Source organism: Echinops telfairi, unplaced genomic scaffold (genome assembly GCF_000313985.2).
Source record: "Echinops telfairi isolate 266 unplaced genomic scaffold, ASM31398v2 ScPeMD7_14;HRSCAF=57, whole genome shotgun sequence".
NCBI lineage: Eukaryota > Metazoa > Chordata > Mammalia > Afrosoricida > Tenrecidae > Echinops > Echinops telfairi.
Window position 1 is genome coordinate 8,180,051 of NW_022103911.1, and position 20,695 is coordinate 8,200,745.

Sequence of the window (20,695 nt, forward strand, 5' to 3'; positions counted from 1 at the left end):
ATATTTCCAGAGGTGGGAGGACTCAGTCCCTGCAACAGAAGGAAGTAGCTTGCACATTGAAGAGTTCAGGACCTGGAACCAGCAGAGCACATGTTGCAGTGATTAGGTGAGTTGTTTTATTAGAGAAAGCAGCTATACAGCTGGGAAGGGGTATTTTTATTAGCATGGGGTGTTAAATTTAGGGTTTAACATCCTGACAAACACATTTGATGCTTGCCTTAATATGCTGCTGAGATGACTTCTTAAAAATTTCATAGAGTTACGATTTATAGCACATGCAGCAAAAAAACTAAACCTACCTTGGCAGAGGATTCAAGGAAAGTTAAAAGGCTTAAGAGGCAGCAATGCCAGAATGTTAGAATATAGTTGTGGAATGTTATATGAAATCAGAGAACCCATACTTTTCAGTGAGAAACTCAGTGGTAGCCCAGGTAGCTATAGGTAGTCTTTTGCTCATTGATAGATAATGTTGCCATAGCATTCATACCTAGCATATGATAGTTTACAAGAACAGGTAGTTCACTGGAGTTGGTAACAGATGATCTACATATAATTACTGTATGGGGCAGCAAGGTTGAAGTGGCAATCAGAATGTCTTCATCTCAAATAGACACCATTATGGCTAAAGGTCCATGGCTATGCTTAAAGGTATTATAGATAGCCGATCAACCTGATTTGTTATCCAAGAAGAGACAAAGAGACAGACAGAGACTGAGAGACAGACAGCATGAATAAGTGAAGTGACGGCTGGTTTCAGTTCTTGGGAAAGGCCATTTTGATCTATACCTCTTTTTTGTACATCTACAGAGTTTTAAGGCTCAGAATTCATTAAGTGAAAAAATAGCTGTGTTCCATAATAAGATAGCCAATAATGTCACTTCAAAAACATAAAATAAAAATTTCCCTAGTGCTTCTTCACAGAGATCCATGGCCACTTAGCTAGAAAACTTCTCAGAAGATCGATGACTACCAATATGATTTAAGAATTGTTGCGTATAAGCTATGAGCTGACATTGATAGCAGGGGACAAGATGTGATGAGTCTGAGTTATAGTATTGATGAAGAATATTGAAATTACCATGGCACGTCAGAAGAGTAGACATCTGCTTGGAAAGAAGTACAGCTAGCATGCTCCTTAGAAGCTAGGGTTGCAACCTTCACCACCTGTACTTTTTACATGTTATCTGGATGGGCCAATCCCTGCAAAGAGACCTGCTGGCAAATAGAAGGCCAGTGTAAAGAAGACCATAAACTAGATGGACTGACAACATGACTGAAACAATGGGCTCAACCATAACAATTGTGAGGATGGCACAGGTGTGGGCGGTGTTTTGTTACTAGGAGCGCTGGTGGTATAGTCAAGGTCAGGAGTTCGACACTATCAGCCTCTCCAAGGGAAAAAAACAAGGCTTTCTACTCTCATAAAGACTTTAAAAACAAGCGAACTCACTGTCATTGGGTCCGTTCCACCTCGAAGTGACCTTATAGCACAGGGTAGAACTGCCCCTGGTAGTTTCAGAGACTATAACTCTTTATGGGAGCAGAAAGCCTCATCTTTCACCCAAGGAGCAGCAGGTGGTTTTGAATCGCCTTTCAGTTAGCAGCCCAACTTGTAACCGCGACACCACCAGGACTTTAGGACATAAAAAAAAAAAAAATCAGTCTTGTAAACCCACAGGGGCATGTCCCATATGGTCGAGATGAGTCAGAATGCATTAGAACAGGCTTAACAGCACCCAACAACTAACTCTAGGCAAGGAGAGACTCTCTGGACCAGAATGCCTGCTGCTTTCACTACCTCTGTTAACCAGATCAGAAACCTGACTAAGGCATTAGCCTTACCATTCCAGTCCTCTTTCTGAGCTAAGACGCGATTCTTTCCTTCTAAATCCCCACGGATCCTCGTGTCCTTCATACGGGAGTGTGCATTATTGTCCAGTCATGGGGAACCCATTCATCATTGACTACAACTCAAGGTCTGTAAACATTCAAAAGTTCCTTTTGAGATAGGAGTTTAGTTCTCTCATAGCTAAATAATCATCTCTCAATCCTGCAAAACTTTTAGATTAGCTCTTTTCTTCTTGCCTTAAGTCCCCAGCCCCCAGCTGCCAATTTCCAAATAGTAACATAGCCCTCATGCCAGGAACTCCCCTCAGCCAACCATGCAGTCGCTGTGCCCTGGCTGGGGAAGAGTTACAGGGCTTGAACTGAAGAGCGAGTTTGGGAAGGAAGATCCTCCCAGAACTCGTCATTCACTTTATGGGGAACTTCTCTGTATAAAAAGGGACTTCATGCGCTTCATACCATAGCGTACCCTTTGATGTAGCATGTCCTCGTTATCAGAGAGCTTTTTTGGATAACCTCTTTTACATGTAAAGGTCTGATATCATTCGATATAAATATTGTTGATAGTTCTGGCCCTAGAATTGTCTGATTCTTTTCTGCGGTGGAAGCTGATCTGACAAACCTCCACAAATCTTTTAACACTTCTTTCGGATCAGAACCTCACTCAAATGAGATTTATTTCTGTTGACTTTGTTATGGGCCTAACAGTATTTTTCAGAAAAATAATGTGATTTTGCCTAAACCAAGGTGGCTGGGCCCGAGTTTCTTGTTTATGGCAAGGTCTCTGAGAAAGAAAAACTTAGATAAATTTTAGAATCTCTTTAAGGATGCTTTCAGTATCACCAGGAAGTGATACTGAAATTAGGTTAGGCTTTAATTTTAGCATGGTTTGCTTGCCATCTTATATTATCGTATGTTTATTACTCTTAATTCTTACTTCTTGTTAAGAGGAGGATGTCTAGCTATATGATAGCATCAAGGTATGAAACTAATTTATTTTTTATTTTGGCTGCCATTGATTTGGCCTCCAGAATCAGTCATATTTGTTCCACAGTAATTCCCTGCTCCATAGGGTTTTCTTGGTTGAAATTGTAATGGAAGCAAATCACCAGGCCTTTCCTCTATGGAGGCACTAGGTGTGTTTGAACCAGCAACCTTGGTTATGCAATCCAACTCCTACCTCACTTCAAAACCAAACCCATTACCACTGAGTCCATTAAGATTCATAGCAACCCCATGAAATGTACCGCTCCATAGATTTCCAAGGTTGTAAATCTTTGCAGAAACAGACTGCCACTTAGTTTTCCCATGAGCAGCTGGTGGGTCCAAACTACTGACTTACTGTTTGGCAGCTGAACACTTTAACCACTGCGTCACCAGGGCTCCTCCTATCTCACTAGATCATGGTACATAGAATATACTGTAATATATTAGGAAATTTAAACACCCTCTGATAGTACAGTACACTGACCTCCATTCTATTGAAGTGGTAATTGTGCTTGGAAGGACATTGAAATTGAGAGAGAAAGAAGTATTCGTGAGGCTTAGGGTGGTTTATTGCACTTCTTATATCGTATTCCCCAGACCAGGTATAGATGAAGCAATGAGAGAAACGACCTTACTGGAGCCTTGTTACACTACTGTTCACCAGGAACCATCTACCTGAAAGAGTAGCTAGAAGGAATTTTAAAAAGGGGGTTAGTGAAAAAAAAAAAAAAAGGGGGTTAGTGATAATTAAAACTCCCACCTCAACAATTTCCTTAATTAGAGCAGTGGTTTCTTGTTGCCCTCCTGGAATTCTGTATTGCTTAAAGTTTACTACTAAGTAAAATCCAGTAATTCCAAAAGCTCTCATTTGGCATGGTCAATAAAATTGGGTTAAGTGTGGACTTAAGCATTATCCCTGTGAAAGGGGGAAAGGAAACATGTCCCACGTATCCAGCTATAGGACTTATATAAACAGGAGATATATTTAAATTATTAAATGCCTCTTAGTTCCCACATATCTTACACACACACACACACACACACACACACACACACACACACACACACACTTGGGTATTAAATTATTCTAGTTTCCTGAGACCTTCCATGCTAGACTCTGCAACAAACGGGTTAAGAAGTTAAGAATTAAATAACAAAACCTGCCGATAGTCTAGTTAGTGAGGAGGGTCATTACCACTCTTTGCTGTTATTAGTTTTCCTTTGCTGGGTGAACAAATCTAAATTATTTCCTCAGTGCAGTAACTGGCCTTATGCCTTTACTTTGTCCATATGCCTATACCTTTTCCAATTTTCAATGCTCTGTTACCATTGACATTTCTTTTCACAAACTCCACAAAACCTTCTCTATGGAAACCTTTCATACTGACTTTAAAATTTTTTTTTATTTAGTCTTTGTACTTGTACTTAACTGTTTCATTTGCTCTCCAATCAACCTTCCCTGGGGCACATGATTTGTGACAACTTTTCCTTTTCACTGCTACAGCACAGATTTGATACTTTGCCACAAGTTGTTATGGTAGGTGCCATCTCATCAACTCAGATTCATTGCAACTCTGTACAGCATGACAAAGCTCTGCCCTTCACCATCCTCACAATTGTTTGCCCATTATTGTGCCCGTTACGTCATCCATCTTGCTCAGGGTCTTTCTTTTGCTGACCCTTTACTGAGCATAATTTCCTTCTCCAAGGACTGTACTCGCCTGCTAATGTGTTCAAAGCCCACCAGCCTCACTTCTAAGGAGCATTGCACTAAGTAGGCCCTACAAATAATATTAAAATGATTTAAAGAATGATGGGTTCTTCCCAGTTTTAATGAAAAAAATATAAGAAAGGTCACACTGATGACTACAGCCTCCGAGTCCCTGAACATGCTTTCTCTCGACTTAAGCAAATATTAAGAAGATAAACAGAAAGTTTCCCACCATTGATAATGTTGTCATGATATTTTTAAGAACAAACAACCTTAAGAGAGTTAGTATTGCTTCTATTGACAAAAAGTAGCCCTTTACAAGATAGGATGTGTGACATTGCGATTGCTACCTTGATACGACTGTATTTGCCACGTGGGTCTTTCAACATGAGCCATAAATGAGCAGTACATCCTATTAATCATAAACTTTCTGGTAAACAATGAAACCTAATGCCTTAGTTTTGATAAGATGATATATATTACATAAATCATGTAAGAAATGTATTTTTACTTTAGTTTCTAGAGATGAAGACATTACTGATTCTAACTTTCACTTTAGCCTGCTATGGAGATCCTATATTCTACTCTTCGTCAAACAGGTATTTGCCTCATTGTTCCCTTTGCTGATTTTTCAATTCTGAAGGAAGTGACTATTTTCATGAGGGGCTCATAGTTCTTTCTGTCTTATGAACATTCTGCTTGAGGTTTGTTTATCTTTTTTTTTTTAACCACATAGTTACAGTAAAATTAGTATGATAAACTTTTTCATAGGCATGATAAAGGCATAAGCTATGTTGGTTATATCAGCAAATACATACTTCCAATTGTTACTAGTTCTGATAAATGAATGGAGTTTTAATGTGAAGTGATGACATTTAAATCGGTATTGAGTTGCAGTAACTTGTTTTCAGAGCACATGTACAAACTTTGTAAAAGAATTATGTTTCAAAAGATTAGGAGGTGAGCCAACAACCAGGGGTCCTTTAGCCAATAGGTGGGTAGTAGACCAATTTAGACCGGCGAGGGATGTCCAGCATGAAGTGTGCTTCATGGAACATGTAGATCTGTGTGGTGGGGAGGAGGGGCTCAGGAAATAAATTTTGCTTTAACGTCTAATAGCCTAACGATCAAGCTGGAACACACCAGTCATCCCTGATTTTACTTTAACTTGAGTGTTGATTCAGAAAGCAAACAAGCATGTGATACATTACATGCTGTCATTGACGGCTGCAAAATACTGAAAAGCTGCCCAGTCTTTTCAGTGTCTGGGGACTCCTTTAGAAATATTTTGCCCCCCCCCCCAAAAAAATATTTTGCCCGAATGTTAAAGATGAGCAATGATTAATTATAGTTGGTTTATGAAAAGTAAACAAGAATGGGTGGGAATTGTATCTCTGATGCATTTGGGAGCACATTATGACAATTTCCCTTTTCCTTCTTCCTAACCTACAAAGAATACAATTTCAAACTATGTAAGGTGATTTTGTATTGCATACATTCTATGCAAGTATGAAAATGTGCCTATGTTATATGTTTTTATAAAAATATTTCATATTACAGGCTCACTCTGAGACTCTCCTGAGGATTGGAAACTCTATTGTTTTGAAATGTTCTTCTTTTAGTCTCTGGGCTCATGGGTCAATCAAAACATAGGCTACAATATTTCTAGAAATTCATCATAGCTTCTATTCCTTCATTAGTAATGAAAAATTTTTGGTTATCATTTTATCTTCTTATTTATGCCATTTAGCATGTAATTTTCTTTTACTTTATTCACTCACACCTTTTTAAAAATTATTCAATTTTAGTTTGCTTTTATTTATCTTGAACTTCTCAGTGGATACTTGTTAATAAACTTCTAAAATGAAGCCATGCATTTTAATCAAATTGTAAGTATCTGTTGGCTACATAAAGACTTGATGTCGGCATTGAAAATAGTTGACAAAGACCACAATGCCTACTAACAATCGTGTACCACAATGAGACAATATTTACACCAAAGGAATCACTTTTAAATTAATGTCAAGCACGTATTGAGTAAACATTATGAGGAAGATAACCACAATATTCAGGGTAATGTACTACAAAATGCTTGTTATTACATTAACAACAACAACAGCAAACAAACCCACTGACATCAAGTCAATTCCAACTCAGAGTGAACCTGAATAGAGGGTCTTCGATTGTGAACCTGTCCAGGAGCAGACAGCTCATCTTTCTCCTACGGAACAAGTGATGGGTTGGAACAACTGATCTTGTGGTTGCAGCTTAACCCCTAATCCATAGCACTACCAGAGCTATGATTATATTAGGGAGATAGTAAATAATATTTTCTTTACTTTTTAGCATTTATATAAACCAATAGGAAACTCCAAAGCTTTAAAAGGTAAATAGACAAAAATGAATAGGTAGCTCACAAGACAAGATGTGTAACATGCAAGGAGGCTTGGAGAAAGACACTCAACATTGGTGATAACCAAAGATACGGGAATTTAAAAATAATAATGAGGTGCCCTCTTGTAGCATAATGAGATAATGAATTTGTATATCTAGCACAGAGTCTGGCATATAATATTCCAAGCATATTTCACTTCTCTGCTTTCTCCTGCCCCTAGAACACATCCAATATTTGTATTATAATATTTCACATAAGATATATTTCATCCTATAGACTCTTTTTCTCTGTTAATCGAATTAAAAGAATTTCCCCCTTTTTACTTGAACCCCAAGTTTGGGTTCCAGTATAAAGAACATATAATAGGAATTACATTTCATACAATCCAGAAGTGTCTATTTTAAAAGTGTGTTTGAAAGTAAATGTTAATTGTGTGCCTTTCCCTAATGTGTCCCAGAGTTCATAATAATAGGGAGAGTGAGCAGAGTCTGTACTCAAACTCACTGCCATGGAGTCAACGTGGACTCCCAGCGACCCTGTAGGACAGGAAGTTCTGCTCCTATGAGCTTCTGAGACTGAAACTCTTTCCCCTTTTCTGGTTTACTTGGCACATAATCCACATATCATACAATTCAATTGGTCAGTTACATCAAAAAGAATTGTACCATCATTACCACAATTTGAGAACATTTTCTCTCCCCAACCTCACAACATGATTAAATTGCCTTTAAAATGAGTTGTGTAATCACATTCAGTTCTGTTGCTCCCTCCCGCTCCTGCCTTCATTGTTTACTCTTGAAATCTCCTCAGCCTCTCCGTCTCCTCACCCACCCCCCACCCCTAGATCCCTTACAAACCCTTGGATCAATTTTCATCTCTATGCATACACTACTTCTGTGCTTCACAAACTGGTAAAACCAACAGAAACAATAAAGAACAAAACTAAAATAAAGTGGTAAGGATAAAACAATCATAATATAAAGACACAAAAACAAATAATGAGTAAGAAAGCAAAGCCCACCATCAATATTTAAAAAGCTAGGGAAGACATTTTTGTCACAGAAAAAGCAAGCGATCCTTGTACCTAGAACAAATCCAGGTTGGAGCTAGAGGGAGGGCAATTGACCAAGCATTGAGTTTGATCAGCCTAATCAGAGTGAAAATGACCTATGTTTGGTAGTAGGGCTGTTCCAGAACTTTTCCTGTGGCTAGAGATCTGCCAGCGGCTTAATCTGACTAAACACACTGCAGATGGGTTTCGGGCTCCCACCGTCCTCCACAGCCATCCGCCAATTGGGTGTTTGCGGTCAATAATATTTCTTATCGACTGAGCATTTACTATTTGCCAGGTACTTCGTATGCATTTTTATTTAATTCCAAAAAACAACTTCATGATAACTTTATTCTTCTTACATTATGGATGAAGAAGCAGGCTCAAAGAATTTCAGTAACTTACCCGAGGTAAGCTATACGACAGCAGGAACGCAAACTCAGAAAGGATATGCCAGCTGTGACTCTTATAGTGATTACTGTAAACGTTTCCCTTTCTTCCTTGATATTAGGTTAGTCCTAAAATGTAGTGGGTAAAATATTAGTGCCAGTGACTATGTAAATGGTTTTTTTGAAATTGGCTTCTCAGGGACTGAGCTTGTTCATTGTGAAGGAAAATTTAAAATATCAAATTAGCTAGTTTTAGTAAACCACAGTGTGTTAGTCTGGGTACTTTAGAGAAACCAATCCACAGCATCTCATATATGAGAGAGAGTTTTATATAAAGGTTAAGTGTGCATCAAGAAAACATCCCAACCCAGTGCTGCCCAAGCCCACAAGTCCAACATTAGCCTCTATGTCCGACAATCCACAAAGTCCTCCTCCATCTCACAAAACAGACGCAATGATGCTGACTGCAGGAGGAAAGCCAAATCAGTGAACATGTAAGCATCTCAGCACTGGCAGGGGTCTCCACAGGGCTGCTCCAGCACCCGGGGCTGCATCGGGGTAGGTCCATGTGGCTTCTCCTCAGGGATGTCTTGAAGGAAGTGAGCCTTGCCAGTTCCTACTGGCTAAGGCAGCTGCACCCTGGTCCGACCACCACAAAGCAAGAGACCTGAGAACGAGAAAGGTGAGGCTCACTGAGCCATTTATCCCTCCGCCTTTCAATTAACCCCACGTGTGTTTATCAGCCAGGTTGGCACAATAAACTAACTACCTCACACAGTATAAAAACTTAAGGGAGGTCCAGACACAATTCAAAAATTGATGCTATCAAAGGTTTAATTTTACATGGATTGCCAATCAATGTTCATGGAAGTAGCAATCAAGAAATCAAATAATGCATTGCATTGGGGAGATCTGTGCAAGGGCCCAGTTTAATGAGGAACGTGTACCTGATCCAAGCCATGGTCCTTTCAATGACCGCATGGACAAGCTAAACTGGACGAGTCAGGAAGACCAGCAAATCGATGCATTTGAGCGATGGTGTCGGGAAAGGAGACTGGACTGCCAGAACATATCAATTTGTCATGGAAAAATTACTGCCAGAATGTTCCTTAGAAGTAAAGACTGTGATTCTTTCTCTCACTTAGTCTGGTCCCATTCTTAGGAGGGAACTCAACTCAAAACTCAGAGCCATCAAGGTGAAGACTCATACTGACCCTGTGGGGCAGGATAGACCTGCCTCGGTGAGTTTCTGCGCCTGGGACTCTTTATGGGAGTAGAAAGCCCGGTCTTTCGCCCCAGGAGAGAACAACCCACGGAAAAGGATGGCGTGCTTGGTCAGTGAAAGAGAGGACGGCCTTCCATGCTATGGCTGCAACAATGGGCTGGAACATCGCAACAATTGGGAGGATGGTGCAGAACTGGGCAGTGCTTCCTTTATTGTACATCAGGCTGATGTGTGTTGGAGCAGATTTACTGCCACCAACATCAAGGAGATGGATTGTCACAGTGGCTGCCACAATGGGCTCAAGCCTAGGAACAATTTTGAGGATGCACAGGGCAGGGTGTGAGTCATTCTGTTGTGCTTAGCGTGGGTACGGGTCAGAACTGATATGATGGCAGTGAGCAACAACAGCACAATTCAAAAGCCCATAGTGTGGGGATATACCATAGTGATATATGGTATATATATCAGGTGCGGTCATACGTGGCAGTAGTCCTGCTGAGTTGCCAAATCCCATGCCCATCCGCACTCTTGCTTGTACCCTATAGTAACAGTTATCTGAGGCCATTTAATTATTAGAGAGGAAGCCTAAGTCTCGTGGTTAGTGAGACAGCTAAACGACAGTGGTGTGATTGGTTTCCCAGTCACAGGAATACTGGGAGTGTGTAACCCACCTTCTGCCTCCCCGCTTACTCCGATGGCACTGCGAGATGTTGCGATCTGCTTTGCCTCACCCTCTTCTCTTTCCATCTTTCCTCACATGCACCGGAAAATAAAAACCATAACGTGCTCCAGTGTGACACAGGTGGTGACAAGAGAGAGGAGAAATGCCAACAGCCAGTTCTTTTAGACTCGGATTTATTTTGGGGTCAAGGCAGTAGTTTTCCTTCCTGGAAAATGAGGAAGCAAACAAAAGTTTTATCTGCTTTTCACAAAAAGTATGGTGTTTGAAATATTTATGAGTGTTTACACTATATTTCTCCTATAGTCTTAACTTATGTAATAACTTTGACAGATCTTCATTTAGATTAGACATTGTTTATTGGTTTACTTGGCTGTGGTAAAGAGAAAAGCATGCTGTCTTAGAGAACTTTTTTCCCATTCCTGTGTAACCCACATTTAACTTCTAAAACATTAATTACATCTGCAGTGAGGCAAACAGAAAGTGTGAGAAGGGCAGCCAAACCTCATGTATTAGGGATAAGCTGGTGGCCGCCGAGAGTGCTGAGAATCACAATTATGCTGTGCATTGCTAAGCTGTTTTCATTAGTGTCTTTGAAGCAGCTCTAACGATGCCGACGAGCTGATTCTGCCTCCTTACGTTTTGCCCCTTAGTCCTCCTTAATTGACCCCAAGCCTCATGTCATGAAGTATTTCAATGCCCATTATTGCAAAAACATTTTAACTGGTGACTCCAACTGGATAGGTCAATTTTGGTGGCTCTCAATTATATTTCTTGAAACCTATAATAGCACAGCAGCCATATGCCATATTGTTGAGGAAGGGACAGAATTCTAAGTAGTTATCCAACAATTTGGTACAGGCATATAAATGCACATTTGGTATAGACATATATAACCATAACAAATTCAACCCAGTTTAATGTGTGGAAATATGTATGCTCATATAAATGTAACAGATATCTTTGCTATAATATACAAATAAACACATAAATTCAACTAAGTTTGACACTTCTTTCAATTAAAGCTACTTACCTGCTATAATAATTTTTTAAAATTATGATTATATATTTATAATGTAAACCTTAGATACTGCACTCTTGCTAGTCTCTGAAATGATGTTTAGAAACATTTGGTTATAACATTTTTCTAGGGCATTGTTTCTTACTGCTTCTTGCCACTAGATGGAAGAAGCAGGTTAACAAAATGATATTTTTGGTGCTTCATTCAACTCTACCCAGAAACAACCCCAAAACTGTGCTTAAAATAATGACAGTCTCAGCATTCTCCTACTTAACCGTTGTTATTTATTTTATATGAATTCTGTATCTAAGGACTGTTGCTTTATAGAGATTAATTTTCTCCTTCTTTTCTAAAAAGTACTTTCACAACTAACCAAGAAAAAAGACAAGTGCTGACTGAAAGACTCGAGGTAAGAATTATGAAGAGATATTGGTAATAGTTATGCGTATTAGTATTGTCAAAGGAGCCTATATCCACAACAATATCAAACCTCTCTCACTTAATTGCTGCTCATGCCATAAAGATTTACTGAGGTATAACAAACATATCAGGGATGACTTGGTTACAACTCCGGTGTGCAAGAGTTTTACATTCTAGAAGAGAGTTAAACAGGAAGTAAACCATATACATTTATGCATGCTTTCCGAATAAAGAAAATGAATAATTTTCAAATATGCACAGATGCAATATTTTAGATACACAGGATGAGTGGTGAGAATGGACTGATCCCTTCTTTCATCTGAGGAGATCAGGAAATCCTTCATAAAAATTTTTTAAAAATGTAATCAAAATCCACATGGGTTCTTGGAACAGGGGACACAAAGAATGCTATTCCACTTCCAGGGATAGACTAGGGAAAGGCACACAAGCAGGAAATAACAATATGGGAAAATGTCTAAAGATGAAAGGATAGCAGATTTTGAAAGGAAATATAAAAGTTCTAATAGGATATTTTGATTTTTATTTTTAAAGCAAATGATAGGTTCAGGAAATAGCCTGCAAACGAAAGTGCTATATAAGGAAGATACCAAGAATGCTGCACAATCCATTCTGACTCATGGTGACCCCATAGGAGAGACAGAATTGCTACTTAGCATTCCTAAGGCTGTAGATCAGTACAGAAGCAGACTGCCTCATCTTTCTCCCGTGGAATGGGTGGAAGGTTTGAACAACAACCTTTCAGTTAATAGCTGTGTGCTTTAACCATCATGACACCAGGGCTCCTACAGAGGGAAGAGGAAAGAGCATTCTGGGAAAATGAGGCCTGAACTCCAAACAGAAGATCCTGCACAATAAAAGAACCCAGAAACGGGAATGCTGGAAATTATCTGATGTCAGTGTTTTAATGGATGTGTGCTTATAAATTGTGGGCCTATGAATCCATGGGAAAATTCCATACCATAAAAATACGTAAATTTGGGTTTATGAACACAGTTTTCTTGGCCTCTACTCTCCATCATCCTGTTAGTCAAGAGACTATGGAGAGAAGGTGTTATCTGACTCCAAGGAACCACTGTTTTACCTCTGAGAAAGTTTATAGAACAACCTACCTGTGGACCACTCACATAAATGAATAAAGAATTCTATTCCAGGTGCTGAAGGCAACGAGCTTGAGCCCTGATATCATGAGTGGCGATAAAATTATTCAGCTTTTAAATCCAACCACAGAATTTGACTTTATGCCCTCCTGTGAAACGGTAGCTGCAGGTTAACTAAAGGTTATGAAGTAATATTTCCTTTTTATAGCTCTAAATTCACTGCCTTGTAATTTCAAAGACAACCTTGTGTGACCAGAGGACACGTTCTATAGTATAGTTTGGTAGAGCTCCGTGAAGAACTTGTAACATTTTCTTTCCAAACCCAGCTTCCTTATTATTCTTATAAGGGTATTGTATTGAGCACATCACTATTCTAGTTGCTAGAAATATATGTAGGAGACCTTATGTAAGCTTGGACTTAATTTCCCAACTTTGCTTAATAATTTGCTTATGACTAAGATGTAGTTGGAATATAAATATAAATTTACATCTTCATGAGTGATAATGTTATACATTAAATCTCAATTGAGTTGATGTATGTGTGATACATACTTAAATTAAAAGGCTACCTAGATTTATGGAGCAAATATGTTTATATTTATTACATATAAACATATGTACACGCAGAGATCTCTCTCCATATATCTGTATCTATCTATCTATATATATACATAGTGAGAGAGAGATATAAACTCAAACTCACTAGAATTGCTCCTGTGGGTTTCCAAGACTAACTAGGTATAGGAGTAGAAACCTTCATCTCTCACCCCTGAAGTGGCTGATGCTTTTGAACTGAGCACCTTGTGGTTACCAACCCAATGCACAACCACTACAACATCAGGGGTCCTATAGAGAGATATATCTGTGAGTAAATAAAATTTCAAATGAATAAATTCAGATTCTGAACAACCTCAGCTTTTTATTCTACAAAGCAGCCAAAATAGATCTACTTTCCTAAATTCCAAAATAACCCTCATATAATCCATCTAGAACAAGGTGCATAGGTAAGCAAGACATGTCCATTAAAAGAGTGTATTATTGGTGCTTTATTGACTTTCAGCAGTGTATTTCTTTCAGTTTAGAACATTTGGTTTTCCCTTTCAGGGCTCATACCATCTGGAAAAATTATGTCACTGTGTTATGATAGGTGATATAAGATTTCTCTATCGAAACCTCATTAAACAAATAAACAAAAAAATCCTCACAGATTCTATTTTATTTCGTTCTAACATCAAATGAGGATCTCATAATTTTAACATAAAACAAATGAAGCAGTTGAAAATTTGGTGGTGAACATCAGCTATTTTAGCAAGAGGTCAACATTTTAATTACATCAGATGTTGTCCATTAGAGTGCCTAAAAATGTTGGGTATTGAGTTAGTTAATTGTGCCAGCCTGGCTGATAATCACATGTGCTGGTTGAAAGGCGGAGGGATAAATGGGTGGTGAAGCCTCGCCTTTCTAGTTCTCGGGTCTGTTGTTTTGTGATGGTTGCATCGGGTGCAGCTGCCTTAGCAGTTCCCTGCTTCAGCTTGCAAGATGGATTTCCTACAAGACATCCCCAAGGAGAAGCCGCATGGATCTATCCCGATGCAGCCCTGGGTGCTGGAGCAGCCATGTGGAGACGCCTGCCAGTGCTGAGATGCTTACACGTTCACTGACTCAGCTTTCCTCCTGCAGTCGGCATTATTGCCTCTGTTTTGTGAGGTGAAGGACTTTGTGGACTGGTGTTGGGTATGGGTTAATGTTGGACTTGTGGGCTTGGGCAGCATTGGGTTGGGATGTTTTCGTGATGCACATTTTCTTTGCATAAAACTCTCTCCTATACGTGAGTTGCTGTGGATTTGTTTCTCCAAAGTACCCAGACTAATACAGGTATGGTTTATTTTGCTTTAAAATCCTGAATTTATATTCAAAATTGGTTTTAGAAATGAGGATCTCTTTTTTTTTCTTTAATCATTGGGACTCTGTGTTAGTCTTGGTGAACTAGAGAAACAAATCCAGAAACACTCATATGTGTATAGGGAAGAGATTTATATAAAGAGTATTTGTACATTAAGGAAGCATCCCAGTCCAGATCAAGTCCATAAGTCTGATATTAGCTCACATGTTGAGTACCAGTCTGTAAATTCTTCTTCAGACTCATGCAACACATGCAATGATGTCAAATGCAGGAAGATCATAGGCCAATGGGTGGAAAGTCTTGTGGATCCAGTGATGGTAAAAGTATCTTAGTGCTGGCATGGGTTTCCATGTGGCTCCTCCAGCTCCAAGGCTCTGGCTGCCATCAGCAAAACTCCATGCCAACAGGAATGTATATATGTACATGTATATCCCGTCTCCAGTGAGCTATTTATCTCCATAGTGCCTCCAAATGAGGTCATCAAGCTGTAACCTGATTGACAGGTTAAACTCCACCCCTTCACTCAATAGTCTTAAGTGACAACAGATTATGTAACAACCACAGGTTCTAACAGATATTATAACAATCCATGAATCAATTATATCAAGCAAACTTGTACATATGTTGCCATCTCCATTTTCAAAACATTATCTTTCTACTTGAGTCCTTGGTATCAGCTCCTCTTTTTCCCCTCTCCCACCCCTCCCACCCTTATGAACCCTTGATAAATTATATATGTATAATTCATATATTCATATATTATATATATTCATATCTTACACCATCTGTTGTATCCCTTCACCCATGTTTCTGTTATAATATAATATATATAATATTATTATATATAATATATATTACTATATGATTCTGATTCTGTTATTTATTCCATATTTCTGCTACTCATTCCATATTTCATCCCACTTGGGGTGGGGGGGTGTTACACATCCATCATTGCTTTCGGTTCCCATTTCTTTCCCTTCCCCTCTTCCCCCTACACTCATGGTATCACTACTCTCATTACATTTTCTGAGGCATTTACTTGTCCTGGATTCTGTGTGTTGAAAGCTCTTATCTGTACCAATGTGCATACTCCGGTCTAGGCAGATTTGTGAGGTAGAACTGGGGTCATGATAGTGGTGGGGGAGGACACATTAAAGAACCAGAGGAATGTTGTGTGCTTCCTTGCTGCTATACTGTACCATGGCTGACTCAACCCTTCCATGTGACCCTTCTGTCAAGGGATGTCGAATTATCTACAGATGGGCTTTGGGTCTCCACTCTGACCCCTCTCCTTCACATCAATATAGTTGTTTGTTTTTGATCTTCTGATACCTGATCCCGTCAACACCTCGTGATTACACAGACTGGTGTGCTTCTTCCATGCGAGCTTTGTTGTTTCCCTGCTAGATGGTCGCTTGTTTAACTTCAAGCCTTTAAGACCCCGGAGACTATATCTTTTAATGGATGAGCACCATCAACTTTCTTCACCCCATTTGCTTATGCTCCCATTATGTCTTCAGCAATCATGTAGGGAAGATGAGTATCACACAGTGCCAGGTTATTAGAAAAAAGTGTTCTTGTGTTGAGGGAAGACAAGTAGATGCCCAAAGTCCACCTGCTGCCTTCATAACTAACATATAAATATATGTACAATACTGCTGTCATTATATATTAATGTATTTACATATATACATGCCTATATTGATCCCACTTTATATAGCTTTTGCCTCTTGGTTCTTTCCTCTAATTTTTTTCCTTAAGAAATGAGGATATCTTTTACACATACTTATGTATACTTTTTTGGTGTATTACAATTTTTTAAAATGTGCTACCTGTCTATCTTTATTTGTTTTATTTTATGCAACAAGTGAGAATTGTCTTGTTGGTATTTGATGTTTACAAGCTAGAAATAACACAAATAGCAAAAGTGAGATTTTCTACTAAAATGAAAATGATTTGAACACTTTGAATTTTAACTATAGATCATATTTTAATTGCAATATTCAAATGATTAGAGGAATGCCTTTGACCATTTGGGAATATTAGAATAGGAACACACACACTCCAAGTCAAGTCTGACTCAGCTGCCCTTTAAGACAGAGCAGAGAGAGAGAGAGAGAGAAACACAGCATAATACTTGTTCCAACACTTTTTCTTTAAAACTTGTTCCAACTCTTTTTCTAAGCAAAAATAGTTCAGCACTAGACATAATTTGAAAATACTTAGGAGCGAAAGAACAATCATATCATTGAATATGTGGAATTTTAAACTTTTGTGCAGATGAATTTCTTTGGCTTTTATGATGGCATAGTTTTCTAAACGTCTGTTTAAACCTATAGCCTTTAATGCTTACAGTAATTTATTCTTGGCTCTGAAATTTGCTTTTCTTTCTTTCAGTCAGAATTACTTTGGTTAATTTTCTTTACATAATGAGAAATGAATAATTGAGAAGGCACGAGAGTATCTAGCACTAGGAGATTCAAGAAGCGTTATGTTACAGAGAAGGAATAACGAATTCCGTTGCTGTTGAATTGAGTTCAAGTCTATTCTTTTAGATCCTTTTCTCTTGCAGACATTCCATAAGAATCATTTGAAATGAAGACTATAACTCGGAAAATAAAAGCTTGCCAACAGAGTTACATAGTTAGGGGAAATTGGGATAGACAAATTTTGAATAAGACTTCAAATTTCTTAGAGTATATTTGTTCTTCTATACCTCTGCCAGACTGACTTTCTAAACATAAACCTTGCCATTTAAGTTCTCTGCTTACAATCCGTCAATACTTCCATGTGGTTGTTGACACAAATCCTGCTAGGTTCTGGTGATCTTCACCCCTGCACCAATGTCATTTCCAACCTTAGCTCCACACAACCACACGGACGTGGACCATATGTCCTATTTTTGATTAGCTCTTCCTTCAGCATCCATATTGCTCTGTGCTTTTGTTCATGCTGTTTCTTGTATTTGAAATATATTTGTTTCCATTCCAGTTCTGTTCCTTCCTATCTTCTAAGACTCAATTGCAATGTCTTTCCATTTTGCTTTGTTGATCTCTTAGCTCTTTCAATTCCTGCTATCAAAACTACAAGCTTCCTGCTCAGGGGGCACATTCCTCTATTAAGCACCTTTTGCACTGCTTTATCCCATGTTATCCACAATTGAGTATTTTCCTGTAGAATGTGAGCCATTTGAGGGCAGGGGGAAAGTCTTGGTTTTGTGTTTCCAACACGACAGCATAAACCATGACAGATGGTAATCACAATTTCATGATAAATTTCTTATATTCATTGGTTAGCAATTTACAAGCATTTAAGGAATGCCTACATGTGAACAACATTCTAGTACCTTCTGGAGGAAGGCATAGAAGGGCATCTAGTATGAAATGTGCACAATAAATACCAACCAATTGATAAGTTACTACTTTGAGCTCTAAAAAAACCCTCAAAATTAGAGTAGACAAGCTAAACATCCATGAGACAGTGATACCCAACAAATGTATCTTCTTTCCTGTGAAGCTGAAATCCCACAAAGGCATTTTTGATTACTCCAACTCATGTTCATACACAGGTTTCTATTACTTTTCTGTGTTATCAAACCAGGTTTTAAATTTATGCTCCATTGTTTGTAGATGCTCCATTTGTTTTCTTTTTAATTATAAAGACATGTTTTTAGGGTGCAGATCATTATCTTCTACTTCTTTTTAATTTCCTGTCCAGGACACAGTGAAATGCTATACACCTAGTATAGCCTCCAAAATTGTTTTTAAAATGAATAAAAACAAATCTATACCACTGAGCATAATACATGCTATGTAAGTAAAGTATTTTGTGTATTAAGTCCCACGAAACAATGTCTCATACTATTTTTTGTACAAATTTTGATGGGGTGATTACTATATAAAGACATTTTACTGCAATTTGTAGAATTCCCTAGAATAAAGAAAGGATTGTTTATTTCCCTGGGTATGTTAGCAAAAATGTTTATTTTATTTACTTATATCATATTCTCTTGTCTCATTTTGACAGTTGGAATACAGAATTACGAACACATGGAACAGTATGGTAGTGATGCACACACCTGTGTCTCTCCGATTTAAACCTGCAGTTCAAGGATTAGTGATGGAAGTGTGGGCCCCCTTCTTCAATGACCCTCCAGCACCACCAGCTCCACCAGGGCAAGCCTTTAATAAACTCTGGGAGTATGAAGGTGAGAGATGTTCTATTATGAGTGTCAGAAAGAAATGAAGAAGTACAACTCTTTCATAATATTCTCTAGGTTATAAGCATTCTGGATCAAACTTGGATGTGGTTGTTGTTAGGTGCCAACCTGGTGCTGAAACAACAGAATAAAACACGGCCTGGTCCTGCATTATGGTCACGATTGCTGTCATGTTTGAGCCCATTGGTGCAGCCAATGTGTCAATCCATCTCCTTAAGGGCCTTCCTCATTTTTGATTTACCAAACATAAGGTTCTTTTACAAGCACGGCTCTGTCCTGACAACTTGTCCAAAATTTGAGATGAAGTCTTTCCATCCTTGCTTCTAAAGAGCATTCTGGCTGTACTTCTTCCAAAACAGATTTGTTGTTTTTTTTGAAAGTCCAAGGTGCTTTCAATACTCTTAACCAACACCACAATTCAAATGCACCAATTCTTCTGTCTTCCTTATTCAATGTCCAACATATGAGACAATTGAAAATACCTTGGCTTGGGTCAGTCACACCTTAGTCCTCCAAGTAAAATGCTGGCTTTTCAACACTTTAAAGTGCAACAGATTTACCCAATGCAATGTGCCATGTAATCTCTTGACTGTTATTGATTGTGAATCCAAGCAAGATGAAATTATTGACAGTCAGTCTTTCTCCATTTATCGTGGTGTTACCTACTGGTCCAGTTGTGAGGAGTGGGGTCTTCTTTACAATGAGCTGTAATCCACGCAGAAGGCTACAATTCCTGATTTTCATCAGCAAGTGCTTCAAGTCACCACCACTGTCTGTTAGCTTGTCAAACTGTGGTGGCTTGTGTGTTGCTGTGATGCTGGAGGTGTTGTCCCTGGTATTTTCAAATACAGGCAGGGTCTGTGAACAGGTTTCAGCAGAGCTTCCAGGCTAAACAGGACGATAAAGAAGGAATAGGATGTTCACTCCACAGGAGTTAGTCACTGAAAATCTTAAGGGTGGTATTGAAAACTGGATAGTCTTTAAATTTTAAAAAAATATTTACTTTAGATCCCAAGCAAACACTGCCCCTTTAATTACAAAAGTACTATCCAAACATAGGGCAGGAAAGGAGAGTTAACACTGCTTTCCAATCAATGTGCCTTCAACAGGCCAGATGTCTCACTAAGCTCCCTGCAACCACTGAGGGCGAGTGGAGGCATCAAGCAGATCCTGCTCAGGAATCAGAGCAACATCATAAACACACAAGCTTTGACTTCAGATAGATGGATACACTTTCAATTTTAGTGATTTCAGATAGTTCTGAAAAATAGATAAATATTTTAAAGAAAGATTTTATCCTTGGATGCTTATCAACTTCATTGAATAAATAATAAAGTGATTTTTTCATAGCATGATAGTATTTTGGAACTCAGCAGGTACAGTTCTGTGAAGGAACCACCTATCCAGGTACTTTACATATGCCTATACTACAAGTGTTGGCTTCAAATTCAGTTTTTCAATATATCCCGTTATTCTTTTTTAAAAAGAATTTTATTTGGGGCTCTTATCACAATCATAACTCTTATCACAATCCATACATAAAAATAATTCACCCCCTGATGTTTCTAGAATTTAATCAGTAGAATTTTTTTCTGCAATCTCATCAAATCATATTTGCAAACGTTTTTTTAGGTATCACTTCCTCTACGAAACTTTCTAAAATCAATACCTGAACATATACTAAAAAAATCAATTTACTGGGGGCTCGTACAGCTCTTATTACAATCCATAC

General features: G+C 38.5%; 1 protein-coding gene across 1 annotated transcript in view; it reads left to right on the forward strand.

Annotated features, from left to right (window-relative positions):
- Positions 1-11,640: 11,640 nt before the first annotated feature.
- The window catches only part of LOC123521375 (UPF0462 protein C4orf33 homolog), a gene marked incomplete at its 5' end in the record, with an annotated part of 36,205 nt that continues 27,150 nt past the window's right edge, over positions 11,641-20,695 (forward strand). The window contains 2 exons of the mRNA XM_045287396.1: positions 11,641-11,712; positions 18,771-18,951. Of these exons, the coding sequence (XP_045143331.1) occupies positions 11,641-11,712; positions 18,771-18,951 (253 nt within the window). The remainder of the gene's footprint in view (positions 11,713-18,770; positions 18,952-20,695) is intronic.